This window comes from Neofelis nebulosa, chromosome 6 (assembly GCF_028018385.1).
Source record: "Neofelis nebulosa isolate mNeoNeb1 chromosome 6, mNeoNeb1.pri, whole genome shotgun sequence".
Classification (NCBI taxonomy): domain Eukaryota; kingdom Metazoa; phylum Chordata; class Mammalia; order Carnivora; family Felidae; genus Neofelis; species Neofelis nebulosa.
The window spans coordinates 12,167,980-12,190,039 of NC_080787.1; the positions used below are offsets into that span (position 1 = coordinate 12,167,980).

General features: G+C 39.9%; 1 protein-coding gene across 7 annotated transcripts in view; it reads right to left on the bottom strand.

Annotated features, from left to right (window-relative positions):
* The window catches only part of CDKAL1 (CDK5 regulatory subunit associated protein 1 like 1), a 711,422-nt gene that overhangs the window by 480,589 nt on the left and 208,773 nt on the right, over positions 1 to 22,060 (bottom strand). For all 7 annotated transcript variants that reach the window (XM_058732865.1, XM_058732859.1, XM_058732860.1 and 4 more), the window contains one exon: positions 1,699 to 1,819. In XM_058732865.1, the coding sequence (XP_058588848.1) occupies positions 1,699 to 1,819 (121 nt within the window). The remainder of the gene's footprint in view (positions 1 to 1,698; positions 1,820 to 22,060) is intronic.

Consider the following 22,060-nt stretch of genomic DNA (forward strand, 5'->3'; position numbering starts at 1 on the left):
CAAACATGGAGGACAGGGAATGTAGGGATATGGGAGTTTTATGCAGGAAATCGGGAATAAAAAGAAAAACCTGCAATATCTGAAGGAAGGAGAATAATTGAGACAGAGGGAGTAGCCAACAGCCTTATGTTTATAATTTGGCTCAGGCTCAAAAGAGAGAATAGATTAGATACTCTAGTCAATGCGATAACTACATTTCTCACTGGTCCACTCTGATTTAATCACTCTATGGGCTCGATGAGTGCAGGTTTCTGAATCTTCCACCCCAAAGGCCAGATGCTGGTCCAGGACCAACTCACCAAGTCAAATGAAGCTGACCCCACGGGGCCTTTCAAAAGAAACCAAATGACTTCTTCAACCTTCCCTGATCTTTGGCAGCGGCGGGAAGGGTTAACCAGAAGGTGGTAAAACTAGAGAAAAGACGCCCAACAACATTAGCTGTAACTGCACGGGAGGAAGCGAAGGTAACCGCTAAGAGAGACGTAGAAAATAATGGAGAAGCAAGAGGCAAGTTCGCCTGCTCTCCACAGGAAACAGCGTGAAGGAAGCAAAGGACAAAGAAAACCATTCTAGAAAGGAAGGAAGAAGGCTGAAAGCAAAGAGGAACAGGACAGCTTGCCTTTGTGGGAGGAAGTTTTATGAATGGAGGAGGGAACTGGCCTCATCAGACTTTCAGACTACGCCAACATTGACTGCAAATTCAGTAAATGCAAATAAAACCAAGTACGAAGGGGCACACCAAGAGTTACAGTAAGGGAGAAGAACTTCAGACAAAGATGTGGAAATTAAGAGTGCTTACTATTCAGTTACCATGCTCATTTTCAGTTTAAAGCTCAAAAGGGCAACATTTTCAAACATGTATTTCAGAGAATTAATAATCAAACCATGATGAGTATCTTGGGTATTAGTTACTTATAACCCTACTGAAAAAAAAAAAAAAACAAAGATGATTGGGTATGTTAACCATTCCAACAACAAAACACTCTCTTAAAAAACAATTTTTTTAATGTTTATATGTTTTTTGAGAGAGAGAGAGAGAGAGAGAGAGAGAGCGCGAGAGAGCACGCACGAGCGGGAAGGAGCAGAAAAAGAAGGAGACACAGAATCCAAAGCAGGCTCCTGGCTCTGAGTTGTCAGCACAGATTCTCCCCTTCAGATTCTCCAATTACTGTTTTTCCAGGTTTACTTTGTCCTTTGCCGATTACATACATAGTGTTTTTTATGACTTTTTATAACTTTAACATCCTGTAAGATTCACCCATTGCAAGTATATAACTCGATGAGCTGTGCTGACAGCACAGAGCCTGAGGCGGGGCCGGAACCCATGAACCGCGTGATCACGACCTGAGCCAAGTTGGACGATTAACTGAGCCACACGGCACCCCCAAAACACTCTTTTAAAAAATATTTTAACCCGGGTGCATGGCTAGAAAACGCAATCCATGTCTATTACCAAAAAGAAGTCAGAATAATATTAATCAAAAACCTAAACTCTTCCTGAAATATAAGTGTAATTTATACCCTGGGAACATCTTTTAGTGGGAACTATATTCATGTGGTTTAGAGATTTTTGATTTTTCTTTCCCATGAAAACGTTCAATTGCTTTACTCTGTCACATGTCCAGTAGGAAAAAAAAAACCTGAATTTGTGGATGGAGTATACTGAATATTTTATGAGCAAGTTTGAGAGACACTTACCCAGTATTGATGGAAATGATTTCTATCAGTGGATTCTTCCTGATCTTTGGCAAATCCAATGGCGCTCCACCCAACCGCTTTCCGTTATTCTTTTTCTGACCCAGGAGTCTCACAGAATGACCTTCAAACAAAGCATATAAACACATATTAGCACGGGTCACAGAACTTCACTTTGATTTACTGCTCTCAATAAATGTATTAATTTACCTTCTTCCTCTATGAGACAAACACCAAAAAAAAACAACAGAAGATATGATCATTGTCCTAAGAAATAATGCCAAAGAGAAAAACAGCTGTGTGCATACCCTGCCATCAAAAGTGCTTTGCCTACAATATCTGCACCTTTTTCTACTGCACAGATGACGGAACCAAAAATATCCTCAGGATGGCATTCCGCAAGGTAGGCACGCCCCCAAGCGTCAACCACACGCGTGGATGAAGCAGGGAGGGCTCACGGAGCACTGTGCCTGCCAGCCAACTGTACCACTGGGGGATTAAAAAAAATGCAAAAGCAGATTATCTGCTGAGAGCAAACAGCAAATCCAAGAAATAAAGAATTAAAAAGCTGAGATAAAATGACACTTTAGGGTTGGTTGTTTTGGTTTTTTTTTTAACGTTTATTTATTTTTGAGACAGAGAGAGACAGAGCATGAACGGGGGAGGGTCAGAGAGAGGGAGACACAGAATCTGAAACAGGCTCCAGGCTCTGAGCTGTCAGCACAGAGCCCGACGCGGGGCTCGAACTCACGGACCGTGAGATCACGACCCGAGCCGAAGTCGGCCGCTTAACCGACTGAGCCACCCAGGCGCCCCTAGGGTTGGTTTTTTTAAAAACAAACATAAGTTTTTAAACTGATTTTTTTAATATAACAAAAGACAATCAGACTATTTCTAAGAGTCATAAAAATTTCTATAACTTGGAAAGTCTGAATTGCAGTTGAGAAAATATGGAACAGTACAAAGAATTCCCATCCCCTTCAGATTCTCCAATTACTGTTCTCCATGTTTACTTTGTCCTTTGCCTATTACACAGAGTATTTTCTGTAACTTTTTGTAACTTTAACATCCTATAAGATTCACCCATGACGAGTCTACAACTCAATGACTTTTAAAGAAACACACACAACTGCACAGTCTTCACAAAACCCTGTTTTAGAACATTTCCATCACCCCCCAAATTGTCCCAAGCTTAGTTGTACTCCACCCTTGCTCCCATTCCAAAATATATCACATTTTGTTAATCTGTTGACCAGCTGGTAGATGTTTGAACTGTTTCCAATTAATACCTATTAGAATAATGCTTCTAGGAACATTCACGTCCAAGTCTTTATGTGGACATATGTTTTTACTGCTCTTGGACAGATTCCTAGGAATGGAATTGCTGGGTCATGTGGTCAATTTATACTTACCTTTGTATGAAACAACGGTTTTCCAAAGTGGGGTACCATTTTATATCCTACCAGCAACGCATAAGGGTTTGAGTTTCCCCACATTGTCACCAAGACCTCACATTGTAACTTTTTTGACAATAGCCATCCTAGGGGGAATAATTTATTATTGTGGTTCAAATGAATTATGTATTCCCATAATGACTAATGACATTGAGCACCTTTTCATGTGTTTATTAGCCAAATGTATGTCTTGTTTGGTAAATGTAATAATTTTTATGTGTCAACTTGACTGGGCCACAGAATGCCATTTAGCCAAACATTATTTTGGGTTTCCACAATGGTCTTTCTGGGAAAGATTGACACTTGAATCAGTAGACTGAGTAAAGCAGATTAACACTGGTAGGCCTTATCCAACCAATCAAAGGCCTGAAGAGAACAAGAAAGCTAAGAGGGAACAGTTTCTGACTGACTGTTGAGCTGGGTCCTTGTTCTTTCCCAGCCTTGGGATTCTGGCTAAAACACAGGCTCTTCTTGGGTCTTGTTTCTGCCCAAGTGCAGACTGACACTAACACCACCAGCTCTGAGTCTCAGACCTCTGGACTTGGACTGGAACCACACAAATGCTCTTGGGTCTTTATCTTGCCAACTACATATCTTTGGAATTCTCAATCTCCATCATGTCTCCATAATGGTATGACCCAATTCTTTTTTTTTTTTTTTTTTTTTTTTTTTTTTTTTTTTATTTATTTTTGGGACAGAGAGAGACAGAGCATGAACGGGGGAGGGGCAGAGAGAGAGGGAGACACAGAATCGGAAACAGGCTCCAGGCTCCGAGCCATCAGCCCAGAGCCTGACGCGGGGCTCGAACTCACGGACCGCGAGATCGTGACCTGGCTGAAGTCGGACGCTTAACCGACTGCGCCACCCAGGCGCCCCGACCCAATTCTTTTTAATACATTTCTTTTGAACACATACTCACATGCACACGTGCACATACACACACACACACACACACACACACACACACACTACTACTGGCTGTTTCTTTGGAGAACGTTTGCTGATATAAATGTCTACTCTAGAAGTCTGCCGATATTTTAATCGGAGTAACTACCTTATTATTGTGTTATAAGAGTTCTTTATTCTGCTTACAAACCCTCTTCAGATGTGATTTTTAAATATTTTACTCAGTCTGTAGCTTATAGCTTCACTTTTGTGATATTATGTTTTAAAAAGTAAATGTTTTTCAAGACGCCTGAGTGGCTCAGTCGGTTAAGCATCCAACTTCAGCTCAGGTCATGATCTCACGGTTCATGGGTTTGAGCCCCACATCAGGCTCTGTGCTGACAGCTCAGAGCCTGGAGCCTGCTACAGATTGTGTGTCTCCCTCTTTCTTCCCCTCCCCTGCTCACATTGTCTCTCTCTCAAAAATAAATAAACATTAAAAAAAAAAAAGTAAATGTTCTTCAATTTAACGAAGTGCACTTTTTTTCTTTTATAGCTCATACTCTTACCATTCTATGGAAGAACTCTTTGCCTAGCCCTAGCACATAGAGTTCTCTTATATTTTCCTCTCAAAGTCGTACTATTCTAGCTCTTATCTTTAAGTCTAGGATCCACTTTTTTACTTTTTGTGTGTAGTAAGGGTCTCCGTTCATTTTTTCATATGGATTCAATTGTCCAAGTGCCATTTCTTTTCCATCTTCCTTCTCTGTCCTATTGCTGTCACACATATTAACACACAGCTGCATAAATCCCAAAACAGTGCTGTAATTAGTTTCATACAACTATACAGTTTTAAAAAGAGGAAAAATATAGACTTACAAAGGACTTTATGTTTACCTACCATATTTAACCATTTCTAGTACTCGTTTCCTCCTAAGAATTCAACGTAGCATTTGATACTACTTCCTTTCTGCCTGAAGAACTTTCTTTATTATTTCTTGTAAAGGAAACCCACTAGCAACAGATTCTTTGCTTACTTGGGCAAGTCTTTATTTTGCTTAATTTGTGAAAGATACCTTTGCTGGATACAGAATTTATCAGTTGACAGCTTTTTCATTGAGCAGTGAATACAGCTAATCCTTGAACAATGCAGACTTGAGCAGAATCAAGCCCCACACGGTTGAAAATCCATGTATAATTTTTGGCTCCCCCCCCCAAAACTTAACTATTAATAGCTTACACTGTTCACTGGAATCTTTGCTGATAACATACACAGTTGATCAACAAGTGTTTTACATGCTATATGTATTACGTACTTCTTACAACAAAGCAAGCTTCAGAAAATGTTAAGAAAAGCATGAGGAAGATACATTTACAGTACTGTATTGTAAAAACTCCATGTCAAAGTGGACCACACAGTTCAAAACCATGTCATTCGGGGGTCAACTGCATAGCACTCCACACCTTTGACCTCTGTTGCTTCTGAGAAGTCAGTTGTCAATCTTAATGTTGTTCTTCTGTATATAATGTGTCACTTCTGCCTTACACTTTCAAGATTTTTCTCTCTTTTGCAACAGTTTGACTATGATGTATGTAAGTGTGGATCACTGTGATTTTCCTACATGCGGTTCATGTATCTTTTTGGCTTTATAAAGTAATTTTTTTATCAAGTTTGGGAAGTTTTCATGTAATACTTTAAAAAAAAAAATTGGGAGCATTTTTTCTGCATCTTCTTCTGTGGCTCCGTGACGTACTTGTTGGTGTGCCAGATGTTGTCTCATAGGTCTTCGAGTTCCTGGTGATTTTTCTCGTTATTCAGAGTGGATCATTTCTATTGATCTATCCTCAAATTTACTAATTTTTCTTCTTTCCCATCTCTAACCTGCAAATGAGCCTCTTGAATGAACATTTCATTTCAGTTATTGTACTTTTTAACTACAGATTTCCCATTGGTTCTTTTTTATCATTTCTGTTTGTGATTCTACATTCAAGTCAATGTCATCATCCTTTCCTTAAAGGTTTTTTTTTTTTTTTTTTTTTTTACATTTTTATTTATTGTTGAGAGCGACAGAGACAGTGTGAATGGGGGTGGGGCAGAAAGAGAAAGGGGGAGACACAGAATCCAAAATAGGATCCAGGCTCTGAGCTGTCAGCACAGAGCCCAACATGGGGCTCAAACCCATAAACTGTGAGATTGTGACCTGAGCCGAAGTCGGGTGCCCAGCAACTGAGTCACCCAGACACTCCTCCTTAAAGGCTTTGAACACGGTTTCGCTTAGTAGTTGGGAGTCTTTGTCAAATCCAACATTTTTGGTCAAAGACAATGTGTACTTTTTTTCCCCCTGAATATGGTTATACTTAGTTTCTTTGCATGAATCATAATACTTTGTTGAATACAGAACATTTTCGATTATATACTGACATTCTCCATTCGGGTTCCCCCCACCAGGGATTGGTTTTTTTGTTTGTTTGTTTTTGTTGTTTTAGCTTACTTGGACTAAATCTATTAAGTCTATCTCTTCTACAAGGAAGGGCTACTGATGTCACTTCTTAGCTCTCCATCACCCCCCACCACCAAGCCTGACTTCCTCCGGGTCAACCCTGTATCTGCATACCTTTTTATTAAGGAAAGACTGGTTACACATTCGTTCAAACCCTATAAACCATTAAGATTTCTATCTGCTGATGGAACTGCGTATGAGCCAGTGAGGTTATTCAGAGTCAGGGGCATTTTCAAGTGCACTTCCCCCGGCCTTTTCTTCCTCCTGTGCTTTCTGAGGTTCTCTGCCACCTTCTCAGGACATGCATGCAGGCTCCAGCAGGCAGATGCGTGTGGGTGGTGGGGCCCACTCCTGTCTCTGCTGTGCATGTGCACAACCTCAGGTCAACTAACCGTCTATGGAGACTTAGCAAGCCTCCAATCACTTCCACAAGTCCCCATTAAATCCCTGGGCTAGTCCACCTGTCCACATAGAACAGTCCCACAGTTTCGGGCAGGTATAGTCACACACGCTCCCTTGTCGCTTGCCATCAAAATCTGCACTTTGACAGTTAAAGTGGATTCTTCAAATCCACTGAGCTGTCCTGGAAGCAGCAGCAAAGCCCCTGGTTTTCAGAGCCCGTTCTGCCTTGAACAACCTTGCTAGAAGAGCTGAGGAAGGAAAATGGGAGTAGCCCCAGGCACAAATGCCATGGACTCACACTGTTCTTACCCAAAGTTCAGTTGTTTTCATGAAGAAACACTTCTCAGTTTGCTGAAAACTTTTAGTCAATTTCCGGAGTGCTGGGATTGTTTTTTTGACTGTCCAGCTTCACTGTTGCTTGTGAGATCTGTTGACCGCCCCGTGCAATCATGCCATAAGCAAATCAAAGCCAACTTTCTCAAAGCAATCATTTAAAATAACTTCAAATACATAATTAGTACAGGCATAAGATTCTAAGGCAATTATATACATGTTCCATCACCCTTCATTTCAGAAAAATACACTGCTTCAACGTCTCTTTGTACGGACAGCTTTTCATGACCAGAAGTAATAAAACCATCAGTCACAGCCTTTTTGCACTAATCACTTTAATAAGAAACATTAAGTCCTTCATTCATTCTGAAAATTCTTGCTGTGCTGTAAAAACATAGCTAGAGTCAAGCAAGCATTTGGCATGCCAGATTTCAGATTTTCAAGATAAGTTCAACTCTTCAATCAAAAGTCCAGTTAATGAAGAGGTGTGCAAGAGTGGAGTGCTAACATAATAGTTCGCTGAGAGATGCCACAAGTTCAATAATGACTAGGCAAGGGCATGCTATCTTCATACTAGCACGAGACAAATTCCATTACATCCTGCTGAGATTTCAGTAATACGCAGCCTGCGCTAATAACATTTGATAAATTATTCATCTTCACTATCTACATGCAAATAAAGGAACATATCTCTGCCTGATGATATAATGAGTTATTTTCCAATCCAATGATTCATTAAAGAGCAAGAGAACTAACAATAGCCTGGTTTTTTTTTTTTTAATTGAAAAATATAGTACACTGAAGACAAAGTAGGAAATAATATAAAAGTCCCTCATTATTCCCGGCCAAAGATGAAAAAAAGAAAATTTAACCACAGAACAATTTTGTTTTAATGGACTGGAGGAATAAAACTTTTACTTGTTATAAACCAGCTCTTTTAAGAATCCTTTTGCAAACAGAGCTGCTGTTTCAGATTATTTCTTTGAATCCACAGACCACAGAATAAAAACATACACTGCAAATCATTACCTGTTCTATGTGTGGCTATCAATATTATAACCATCTAAAATAAACTAAAATTTGACAGGCTAAAGAATAAACTGGAGGGGATGTCTTTGGGAAGAAAAGAAGAAGAGACAAGGGGTCTGGAACAGGGAAACAGGCTCAGGGAATAAAGATATGAAAGGTAAAAAAGGAAAATTGTGGAAAATTTGTGTTGGAAATGAACACACCACACTTATGAAGGGACCATGGAGCAAGGAGCCCAACTACACACTCAACACACACTGCTCCTTTGTGTGATCCCTTCTGGCCACTGATGCCTCGCACCACGATGGGAAAAGAAGAGCCATTCAAGGAATACTGGTTTATTTTGTGACTACTGTGAATTTCAGCACCCTCTGTGGCTAGACAGGAGAGAAAGGGGTAGGAGGAAATCAGGACAACAGAGTCTGAAAGAAAAATGGGAGTGTGAAAATAACCAGTTTTGACATTATTTCAATCACACGTCTATTCCGAAATTATAAGAGGAACTAACAGGAACGGATCAGTAGAATAATCCTCAGTGTGACCAGATCTACAGATGACAACAGGAGACCACTGAGGAGTGAGTGATAATGATGTGAAGTGATTAAAACAGAGATAAGCAATTTTAATCCAAGGATAAGAACAAAAACCAAACTGCCTTAACATGTAGAGTGGGACACACTCAAAGTCACAATCTCTGAGATCTTTTATCTTTTCCATTTTATATGCAAATTTACATTTCATCTCCTATAAATAATGGTCAAATGTGTCTCAGTGAGTTTATTAACCATCTTTAATAAACATCTCCCTAAGTTGTTACAAATGTCACATAAAATTCAGCCCTGTTAAAACCAAATTTAATTTCAAGCCTGAGGCTTTCAGCAGTTATTTTTAAATCAGCTATAAAACCTTGATTCTGTGCTGGTTTTTACATTCGATCGAATCCACTAAACCACTTTATTGGCTAAAATTACACACTACCAAATTTTGAACCAAAAGCTAAATTTTTAAATTTAATCCACTACTACATGCATATTTGTAAACTCATAATACTGAGAAAATCTATGTGGGAGAAAAACAGTCATGTACAGTAATTGCTCTATTAGTTCAATCAATATTCAGTGCCGTTTACGGATCTTCAAGAGCAAAACGTCTTTTCCAAATCCCACAGTGCCAAATGTTGAAAACATTATTAAAATCAAGGGGAAACATTCTACCCGTGGATACTAGAAAGACAGCCTGTCAACATGTCAGAATGGCAATTATAATGGTCATTTGCAAATAAAAAAGGATGAGCCTCTGGATTATAAGCACATCTTTTAACTGAGTGACAGACAACAGGACTGCCTACCAAATGCATATTTACTAATTAAATTACATTTCTACTCACAAACCAATCTTCTCTCCTTTGGTTCTCACAGCTCAAGTGGGTGTCACAAATTAGCTTTGGAATATCATGACACATCACAGAAGCACCCGTGATCTGGCAATGTGGACTCCGATTGTGTATTTCCCCCTCTTTAACTTCTCTGGTTCTTCTAAAGACTCCGTAACCAGCCAGAGTTTCCTTCCATACTTTATTCACCCCATCTAATTGCAAAGGCCCTCGTTTCCTTCATGTGTGACCGCCCACCTTGCACCACCACCAGAGAGGTCTCGTGCCAAACTGCTCTCACTTCACACAGATTCGGTCCTATTAACTACCCACTCGACAGACCTGTCTGAACCCCAAGCTCTGGGTCAGACTGTTGGAAAATGTCCTGGTGAAGCAACCCACCAAGATGCAAGGGGCAGAGGCTAGGAGAAGACTGGCAGAAAATTCCAGCAAAAAGAAAAGAGAATAAATGTAGTGCAGACACCAATTCTCACTTACGGAAATGTAGTCACATCCATTTGGATATTATTTAAGACTATTACAAAGGAACGCTCAATTTAATCTGTTCTTCTACAGAACGTTTGGAGTTCTTACTTGACATTCCCTGCACAGGCACTTTTAACTGCTTAATCATGAAGAAAAACAAAAATGTGGCCAGAAATGTGACTCTGCTCAATTCAACGCCATTCCTCATAGGCAGGCACCACTCCAACAAGAAAAGAACCGTTGGACAGTCACACTCAAGTGTGACCTTCCCTTGAAATGATTTCATTTTAAAAGAAGAAAGCGAAGTAAAACTAGGAAGTTTGATTAAGTGGAAGGAGCAGCTTTGTACCACACCTAAGCTGGAAAACTTTACACAAAGGGCCAGAACGGGCTCAAACACCCAAAATCATTCCAATTCAAGCATAAATTTTAGCTTTCAAGATTTTGAGTAGGTATGAAAACTTTAAACGTTAACTGGAACAATGACACCTAGAAAAAGATATCAAAATAAGGAAAGAACAGTAAGACTCAACTGTCCTAAGAGGCAGAATTCGAAGCGTGAATCAGAACAGAGGCGGAGAGGGCCTACGGAGGCGCACAGTTACCAGCGTGTATTCCAGAGCTGGACAAGGCGTAATGAAGCCTGCATCTTACCCAACACGCAGGTGAGTCGGAGAGGAAGCTAAGATAAGGTCATAATACGAAGTGCAAATCCCTAGAACTCTGAGGATTATTTAACACCTTGGTGCACAAAAAGAGTTCCTTCCTACACTGTAATTACAACAATGTAAACTTTATGTATGATCTAGAACTATGTAAGACAGAAAGATGAAAGCATTCGCTGCAATGGAACATTTTTTAAGACAGTTTTTTCTTCCATTTTCCCAGCATTACTGGCACAACTGATGATGACAATTAGTTTAAGGTCATCACATTAAACAAAAGACACACAAAACAAATAATCCACATAAGCAAAATGTCTTCTTACCCTAATGGAAACACCTTCTGGGGGCAAATTCCCATAAGCACTTAATTTTATGTTTTAATTAAATCCTTTACAAGCGGATGTACTTTTTATGACAGTGGGAGATTAGCGTAGTGCCGATTCATTTTTCCAAATGTAAATCAAGTGTACATCAAAACACTCAAGAGTAGAAGGCAGTCCCATGTCAGTGACTCCACATTAGTAGAACCCTTAAATGAACTTCTTAGGTCACTGACTGTCTTGCTATACTAGGCTCTTCTGAACTATAATTTGCTAAATAGCTCCAAGGCTTTAGTATTTACAGCAATAAAGCTACGAATGCTTCAGTTTCAGTATGTAAACATCCATGGTAGCAATACAGAACTTAATCACTGCTCACGCTCAAACCTACATTTGGAAAATCACTGCACCAGGCGACGAAAGCAGAAATCGCAGACCTTACAATACACAGCATTCAGGCTGCTAGGAAATGAGAATGGTAAAATACGGACATAAGGAACTTGTAAGCCACAAGCCCCTTATGAACTTTTGAACACTGAAGTGCAAAGTCCCACTGTGAATCACCAATGAAAGTTTCAAGTTTTCGCCTGTTGTTAGTCAACTCAAGCCCCCCCAGAGTGTGACAGAAGAGAGACCGGAAGCAGAGTAAGTTGGACAGTTGTCCCATCTATGGATCTCGAAGCACACTTTGTCTGCATTTCACCTCTCATCATGAGTTGAACATACCTACTTGCACTGTGGCTGTCTGAAGGCAACCTAAACGGGAGAAGGTAGGAAACAGGGCACCAGGGGCTTTCTTACTGGCTTTACATTGACACACTCTTAGTCCTCAGCCCCTTGTGACAGGCGTTAGCATTGCCTTTCTATAAAATGACAACAATGTATTAAGCACAAAAGTATAAGAAAAACAAAGAAGATGTGCATTTTGTATCATAATACCTTAATGTGCCTTCACTCTGAACAGAAACAAAAGCTCCATGTTACAGGTGAGCTTTAAAATAACGTATGAGGGGGGGCGCCTGGGTGGCTCGGTCGGTTAAGCGTCCGACTTCAGCTCAGGTCATGATCTCACAGTCCGTGAGTTCGAGCCCCGCATCGGGCTCTGTGCTGACAGCTCAGAGTCTGGAGCCTGCTTCTGATTCTGTGTCTCCCTCTCTCTCTGACCCTCCCCCGTTCATGCTCTGTCTCTCTCTGTCTCAAAAATAAATAAACGTTAAAAAAAAATTTTTTTTAAAAAAATAAAAAAAAATAACGTATGAGGGTATGAGTGGCGCCTGGGTGGCTCAGTTGGTTAAGCGTCTTACTTCAGCTCAGGTCATGATCTCATGGTTTTTGAGTTTAAGCCTGGCATTGGGCTCTCTGCTGTCAGCACAGAGCCCACTGCAGATCCCGTCTCTCCCTCTCTCTCCCTCTCTCTCTCCCTCTCCCTCTCTGCCCCTCCTCTGCTCGTATGTGCTCTCTCTCTTTCTCTCTCAAAAACTAACTTTAAAAAGGGTGCCTGGATGGCTCAGTCAGTTGAGCATCTAACTTCAGCTCAGGTCATGATCTCACAGTCGATGAGTTCGAGCCCCATGTGAGGCTCTGTACTGACAGTTCAGAGCCTGGAGCCTGCTTTGGATTCTGTGTCTCCTTCTCTCTGCCCCTCCCCTGTTCAGGCTCTGTTTCTGTCTCTCAAAACTAAATAAACATAAAAAAAATTTTAAGATGTATGAAATATTATTTTATCAATACTACATGCTTCCAAAATATGCATAAAGATTTCCAAAATCTACCTTTCCCACACGCAAAAACAAAAACCCTATTCTGTCCTGAGTCACTACACTGACTTCTGTCCTAAAGCGATGTAAGGTCCCGAGGAAAACAGACTGGCAAACAAGTACCTGGAATGAAGTGTCAGAAAAGGTCTGACAGGTGTTTCTAGGAACAGTGGGACACCACGAAAGAGGGTCCACTTTCCCAAGAAAGATGAGGAAAGGCTTCGAAGAGAGATGGCCAGGTGTGGGGGTGCTGGGCAAGCGTCATACAACTCAAATACACAGTTATGCAGATTTCACGGTACACTTGGACATAACACTACCAACACAGCAAGACGACTTTTTTTGCTAGAATTCCTGCTTGGTCATTTTCCACTTCTTAAAACCAATCTAGTTAAGAGCCTATCGCTAAAACCAGATTTCACTGAAAAGATTTATTAAGACTTGGCATGAAGGAGCCCCACTGTGAAAAACCACACCTTCAAAAATGAAAATATTTCTAAGTGTGGTTTATGAAGTAGAAGTTATATGGGCTTGAGACACATTTTTAGTTCCAATTCAGAGTGATCAAACGTTACTTTTAAAACTTAATTTTAGGAAATTACAATTAATGTTCATTATGAAGTACTAAAGACTGAAAGTTAACTACATCGAAATCCTTCTGCTTACAGCTTCATTATTTTATCTAGGCTAAATACAAAATTGAGATAGAAAACACAGTCCATATCCTTAAAAAACATGGAAGGATTTTCCTGACCTAACCATTTTAGAATGAAAACTATATAAAGTGTATCTCAAAAAAAAAAAATCTTCGAAAATTACCCCTAATAAACACACCCAAGGGAATTTTCCCTGTAAAAACTTTTCATTAGCTCTTTATTGGGTAGATCAACTTTTTATTGGCTTCTTACAGTTAAGGTATACTTTCATTCTCTCATTTCCTAAATTAAGCACCTTTAAAGCGAGGTAAGACTCAAATATTCTATTCAGAGGCTTTTTTTTTTCCTTTTAAACAAAACAAAAAAAGCCCTCCTTAGAAAAAAAACCCTTTGGCACAAAATGGGATAGCTTGTAAAAGTGAGGGAGGAGAGGAGGAAAACTGATCACAAAGGAGCCAAGAAACGTGAAGGAACAAAATGTGTTAAGGCAACATTAAGAAAGGGAAGCAGAAATGGGTGAGCAGTGACATTCGACAATAGGCGCGAGGAAAGGAAGTAATACAGGCGCCTCACTTTCTCACTCCCCTCTATTCAAGGTAAGCAGCTTAACAGGAAGTAAAGAACAAGAGACTGGAGGATGAGGGTTCGCATTATAAAACACTGCTGCCTGGCTGTGTGATCCAGAGTACAGATGAATTCACGCACACGGAAAGGGTAAACTACAAAGAGCGAGGGAGAAGTTCATTACGGTTGCTACTGTAATTAATGCAATTGTAATCCTATCAAGATCTATGGCCCTAATGACGTTTTCCAAAAGCAAAAAGCAAAGGAGATTTTCAAAACTTTCACACACTTAAAGTCAGATCCCATTTATTTTTTAAGCTCTGGAGGGCTAGGAAATAGGTCACAAATAATTGCACGGATAATGATAATCAAATTTGCGAGTGATTTTTTTAAATATATAAATTAAAGTAGATTCAAGGTCATTCCTCTAAAATCGCTCACTCACATCCTGATACCATTTCTTGAATATGAGGGGAGAGGAAGAAAGTGTAAGCAGTCGTGCCAGGAACTGCACAGGATCCTGGGTAAATATCAGCATATATGCCTAGAGAACGGTGTTGTTTTCCCAACCCAGGACACCTGAGTGACAGGATCCTTGCCAGGCTGCAACAGGGCAATGAATCTAGGTGAAGGGCCATATGGCAGAACCTCCAACCCTCAGCCTCCCCAAGTTCTGAGAAACCAATCTGCCAGCTCCCTCTCTCAGCAAACTGTTCCTCTCTCAGCTACCATTCCCCTCTCAGCAAACAATTCCCCTCTCGGCAAACACCCTCGAGAATCCCTGCTCCAGGTAACGTTTTCACCTTACATGAAATTCTCTCAAGTTACTTTTTTCTCCAGCAATCCTAGTCGTCAAGACTAAAGCAGCCTGTCTCAAAGTCCCGAAAATAAACATGCCCCAGGGTAGAAATGAAAGTTGCTTCAAAGAAGCATAAAACTCCTAAGCAACACCAAGAAGTACACTTGTCCATCACCACCCAGGATGCCATTACAACTGAATGAGGTAAAGGCAAATGAGTCAGAGAATTGTGCTTTATGAATTCCAGACCCTCTTCACTCCAGAATACAGAGACTGACAAAAGCAAAATGCATGGTAGGTCCACGGCAAACATTTCAACGTCACTTTTTTAAGTAGGAAGGCATAAGGAAAGAAAAAGTAGAATCTGGCAGAAGGATACGTGGATGCGAGAAAAAGCTTTTCACATTCTAAAAACTTTGGCTAGAGATCACTGTCCAAAATGGCAGTATCTCATCCTAACGACAGACTCTGAGAGTCGGTGTTATATTACAGATGCAAACACCTCCAGAGTTTCAGAGTGGAAGGGACTTTCCACGTCTTACCATTAACAACTCAAGCAACAGAACCAATAAGGTTGTGTGCACTGCTAAACAGGACACGGTTAACAGGAGAACGAGATATTTCAGCACAGCTCATCACATGCTCAATCCAGGATTCTTACCCCTTACGACGGCCAACTGCAGCAGGACGTCAAGGAATGGTGCACTTGAACATTGGGAGTTACAGATCTCATGTGTCAGAAGCCCCCTTTCATAAAAACATTTCAATTACTACAACCTTATTGTTCAATACAAGGTAAGGTTTGTTATAAGCCAGTAGTACTGATAAACTTCTTAAAAATCCATGCATAGTTCACATTCCAACTGGAGAATCTGCACATGAGTTTTCCCCCCACCCAACTGATAATTACAGGAAACTGATATTTATTCTCTCAGTCTCAGAATTGCTATGTATATGGTACATGCTTTATAGAGTGTTACAGAATGAACTTTTAAAACTGTGGATCTCCAAACGTTATATACAAAATGTTAAAGTCGAGAAGCAGCTTTCTCTGTGCCAGTGATCACCGATATTGGGTTTTCCAGGGAAAGGTCGACGGCATTACCTAACCAACGACATCTTACAACTGTCTGATTAAATCAATGTTCCTGTCAAACAAAATTTTTAAGAGAAAGAGAAAATCAGATTTAAATTTTTTGTGTGCTCACATCTGACTTATAAACTTGCCAGTGCTTTCATTTGACTATATATACGTATATTATACATACATATATATACATATATATTATACATATGTATGTATAATACATATATATACATATGTATGTATATATATATATAATATATATATACTATATATATATATATTTGTTTTTTAATACATTTCTCAAGGGTGATCATGATTTTTACATATATTTTATTTGGATATTGAAGTTCTAATACACCTCTAACATGACCTGGCTTCTACTTTACATTTCTACTGGTTTCCACTTTACATCTCCGTGTTTATGGAAGCCAGCCATAAAGTACTAATGGAGAATTACCAATACAGCTTACTATTGTGTTAAGAAAACAGAAAAACAGCACAATTAACCTACCTACAACTTCACCCTCTTCTATCTGAAAAATGTAATGGAGCTGCTAGTATTATTTAAGTTTATAGTCTCAAAGATTCTCCCTACATTTTACCAAAAACTGCATATTCTTTAAATGAAGACTAAAATGTTTCCGGATGAATATAAAGCGCATATGCTATGCATGCAGGGTATAAAAGTGGTGTGCTCCATGCTGATTCTCTTAAAAGTTAATCATATTAAAGAAAGAACATCATATGAAGAAAATTTTTTACCTCAAGTTTTTTAAAAACTATATTAATTTGCCATGTTTCTATGAGAGCTTCAAAAGAAGAGTAATTCATCTCCTTGGCATATTTTGCTAACTAATCCTATTACAGTAAATAGAAATCAGAACCTTGGGATTCAGAAATTGGTATACCTGAGAACATCAAATACTTGAAACAAAAATGATTAATATTCAAACAGAAAAATCAGGATGTTCAAACTTAAAACCTGTTGTGCATGAACGGTGTCACCAAATCTAGACTACAACACTATATACACTTTTAGAGACTTCAACAATATTTGTGGTGTGACCTTCCTGCAATCTGCTAAGACACTACAAACATTTGCAAGAGTAGGAAAGTGATGTCACCAAGATGGTGACATCAGCTGCTCCTGACTTGACTGCCCCTCACGAGAACAACTAACAATCATTCGAGAGCAAGAAATCATTGAGATGATTCTAGAACATGGGGTGAGGCTGAAGTACCCCAATGCACATCAAAGACCAAGCCAGACTGCATTAGGAGGTAAGAGACTGACTTACATTGACTGCACTGTCCCTCCCTCACTCAGCACAGCACCAAGAGGAGAGGTTCCCCAAGCCTCTCATATCTCCAGTGGTTAAAGAGAACCCTGAGGGGTCAGCCAACCTCCCCTATATCGTGGGTCATTTGTGGGAGCCCCTACTCTGGTCTCACACCACAGGGATTGCTGAACGATCTGTGGGGCCCAGTCCCAGGGAATCTTGACTGTGACAGAGAAGGGGGGCCAGGGGTTTACAACGACCAGGAATTTTGGCAGCCCGAATCCATACCCTCAATGCCCACGCAGCAATTCCACGAAGCAGCCATGCTCACCTACTGAACCAACTCGGCAGCACACTGCGCAAGGGGACCACGTGCACGCGCGTCTACCTAATTCCCGACCTCAAATGAGGGATTCTGCGAACCTAGATCCAGTTTGCCCATGACCAAGCAAGGTACTGACTCGGAATGGAGAGTGCCTCCCAGTCCCCCCTGAACAGACGGGCTGGTGACAAGACCTGGAAGCCATGAGGCCAGTAGCCCTGAGCCAAGAGAAGGGCAGGAAGAGCCCAAAGGTTGTGGGGCAGAGCTAGTCCCTGCGCAGCCAGGAACTTGCGAGTCAGCTTGAATTAAGGCAAAAAACAAAGAGCTTTCCCGGTTTTAGAGCTGCTTCTCCCACTGTGCCTGGGCAGGGAACCTAATTCACAGCCTTTCTCATTGCTGAATATAGCTTCAGCCTGTCCAACCACGGAAACTAGCCAGGCCACACAGAAGCTGCATGGCCCCTTCAAAAGTCCTGTGAAAAATGACAGTCGCACACAGAATACAGCACAGAGGGCTCTGCCCACCTGCAGAGCAAAACTGGTGGGCTTACCTGCCCAGCAAATTCACTGTCCACTCGGGCCTGATTCGGGCCCCCAAGCAATGAGCTATATATGTCCTAGGCCCTTCTCTGCCCTCTGCCGGAGCAGTGAAGCTAATTCATAGCCACATCTATAACCTAGTAAGCCTTACCAGAGACTTGAGGCAACAACAGAGCCCCTCCTACAGATGCCTCATTTGGGTAGATAACCAAGCCAAATCCTATCCGCGTGTTCTCGGCCCCCCATCTCCATCCTCAGAGTTTTCTCACCCAAAAATCGATCAGAATAGCGGGCCTCACAACTGCCCAAAGACATTATCAGCAAACACACCCACACACCCAAACTCAGCTGACTGGGGAAGAACTCTCTCTGCCAAAGGAAACGTGTCAACTATGGAAGCAAAGGCCTGCTGCTCAAATGTACAGACAGCAATGTAAGAAACCAAGGATCAAAATATCAGGTTATTATGACACCCCCAAAGAAAACTAATAAAGATCTAATAACTGACCCTAAAGAAATGGACATTTATGAACTGTCAGACAAAAATTTGTGAATAAGCCTCATAAGGAAGTTAACTATAAGAAAACAGACAAATGAAATTAGGAAAATAATGCACGAACAAAATGAGAATTTCTACAAGGAAACAGCACCCGTTAAGAAAAAGCAAACACAGGGCACTTGGCTGGCTCAGTCAGCTGAAAGTCTGACTCCTGATTTCAGTTCATAGTTTATGGAATCAAGCCCCTGCGTTATCAACGCAGAGCCTGCTTGGAATTCTCTTTCGCTGTCCGCCTCTCACCCCTCACACACATTCTGTCTCTCTCCCTCTCCTTCTCAATAAATAAGTAAACATTTTAAAAAATGAAACAGTGTTTATATATGTGCACTAATTTCCTTAGTCACTAAAAAAAGGGGGAGGGTAGAAATAAAACAAACATAAATCCCAGAGTTGAAAAATACAATAACTGAAGAATTCAAGAGAGAGAGTTTCAAAAGTAGCCTTGACCATGCAGAAGAAAAAATCAGAGACCGAGGATATTGGAAATTATCCAAGCAGCAAAAAGGAAAAAAGGATAAAAAGCAGTGAAGAAAGCCTATACACATTACGGGACACAGTGAAAAGAAACAATATTTCCATTATGGAAATTCCAGAAGGAAAAGGAAAACAGAAAGGGACAAAACATAAATTTAAAGCAAAAATTGCTGAAAACTTCCCAAACCTAGGGAGAGAAATGGACATCCAGATCAATGAGGTCCAAATGACGCCAAGTAAGTTCAACCAGAAGAGAGTTATACATTATTATTAAATTATTTTTAAAAATCAGGGGTGCCTGGGTTGCTCAGTTGGTTAAGTGTCCAACTCTTGATTTTGGCTCAGGTCACAATCTCAAGATTTATGAGATAGAGCCTCATGTCCCAATCTGAGCTGACCGTGCAGAGCCTGCTAGGAATGCTCTCTGCCCCCTCCCCCACTCATGGGAGCACATGCCCACTTGCTATCTCAAAATAAATACATACATACATACATACATACATACATACATACATACTTAAAAAATCAAAGACAAAAAAAGAATTTAAGAGCAGCTAAGAGAAAAGAGAGAAGTTACATATAAGGGAACTCCCATAATATTCTCAAAGGAAACTTTTTAGGCCAGGAGAGATTGAGAGGCCATACAGAAAATGTTGAAAGAAAACTGCTTTCAGCTAAGAATTCTGTACCTGGCAAAGCCATCCATCAGAAAAGAACAAGGAATAAAGACTTTGCTACACAAACAAAAAAATGAGACAGTTCATTACCATCAGACCCACATTAGACAAAATGCTATAGGGAATTCTTTGAGTGGGAGTAAGAGAACATTAATTAACATAAAAACACAAAAAGATAGATAAATCACACTAATAACAGACAGTAAATGTAGGTCATAGTTAGACTCTGCAATATGGTAATAGTGATGCAATACTTCACTTAAAACTCTAAATGTTAAACAAGAGGAATGTAACCATAAATTTATTTTAACTATGAGTACAACAACTTCTTCTTAGGCATACAATACAACATGTAAATTCTAACAGCAATAACCTAAATGTGATAGGGAAAAGAAATAAAAGTGTCAAGTATACAAATTTTATTGAAGATAAGTCATTATCAGTTAAAATGGAGTGTTAAAACTTTTCAATATTTTATGTAAGCCTCATGGTAACCACAAGGAAAACTGTGTAGTAATAACACAAGAAACCAAGATATAGAAGCCAAAGCATCCTGATACAAAAAGATGTCAAAACACACAAAAAGAGAATAAGAAACAAAAGAACAGTAGGCCTCCAAAGCAACAGGAAACAATTAACAAAATGGAAACAGTATATCCTTGCCTATCAGTAATTATTTTATTTCCTTTCTTTTTTTTAATAGTTTGAGAGAGCACGTGTATGAACCTGAGTGGGCAAAGGAAGCGGGAGAGACAGAATCTTAAGCAGGCTCCATGCCCAGTGTGAAGCTTGACATGGGGCTCGATCCCATGACCATGAAATCATGACTTGAGTCAAAATCAAGAGTCAGATATTCAACCAACTAAGCCCCCCCAGGTGTCCCCCAAAATAATTATTTTAAATGTAAAAGGATTAAATTCTCCATTCAAAAGACACAGAATGTCTGAATGGACAAAAACAAACAGATGCAACAATATGCTGCCTATAAGAGACTTCACTTTAGCCTTAAAAAAAATAAAAGTATCCGTTCTTGTATCAGACAAAATGGACTTAAATTAACAATGGTAGAGCCCAAACATACCATTATTAAATGACAAAGGGGTCATACATCAAAAATGTAGAATTATAAAGATTTATATGCCTAACAGAGTACCCAAATATATAAAGCAAAAAGTTTTATATATTTTATATATCAGAGAGCTAATGTGAGAAATAAAAATAATACAGTAATAGTTGGGGGCTTTTAATAACCTGCTCTCAACAAAAGATAGACAAGCCAGACAGAGTATCAATAAGGAAACAGCAAGTTTGAACAACACTATAAGCAAACAGACCTAACATATATGCATAACGTTCTACGCAACAACAGCAGAGTACACGTTCTTCTCAAGTGCACGTGGGACACTTAAGAGAAGAAACCATGTTAGGTCACAAAACGAGTCTCAGCAAATTCAAGAAGACTGAAATCACACCAAGTATCTTCTCTGACCACAATGGTATGAAACTAGAAATTAACAAGGGGACAATTGGAAAGTCACGAACACATGGAAATTAAGCAACACTCACCTGAACCAATGAATCATGATAAAAATTGAGAGAAATAAAAAAGCTTCATGAGATAAACTAAAGTGGAAATAAAACATATTGGAACTTGTGGGACGCAGCAAAAGCAATTCTATTCTAAAATCAAAGTTTATAGCAATAAAAACCTACATTAAGAAACAAAAAATATCCCAAATAAACAACCTAACTCTAAACCTTAAACAACTAGAAAAAGCCCAAACTTAACATTAGAAGAGAAATAATAACGATTAGATCAGAAATAATTAAAAATGAGAAGAGAAAAACAAAAGATTAACCATACTAAAAGTTGGTTTTCTGAAAAGATAAACAAACTTGACAAATACATAGCTAGACTAACCAGAAGAAGGAAAAAAAAAGAAAAAAAGGACCCACATCAACAAAATTATAAATGAAAAAGGAGACATTACAACTGATATTTCAGAAGGCACCTGGGTGGCTCAGTTGGTTAAGTGCATGACTTCAGCTCGGGTCATGATCCCACAGTTTGCGGGGTCAAGTCCCACATCGGGCTCTCTGCCGACAGCTCAGAGTCTGGAACCTGCTTCAGATTCTGTGTCCCCCCCCCCCCCCGCCCCTCCCCCACTTGAGTTCTGTCTCTCTCAAAAATAAACACTTAAAAA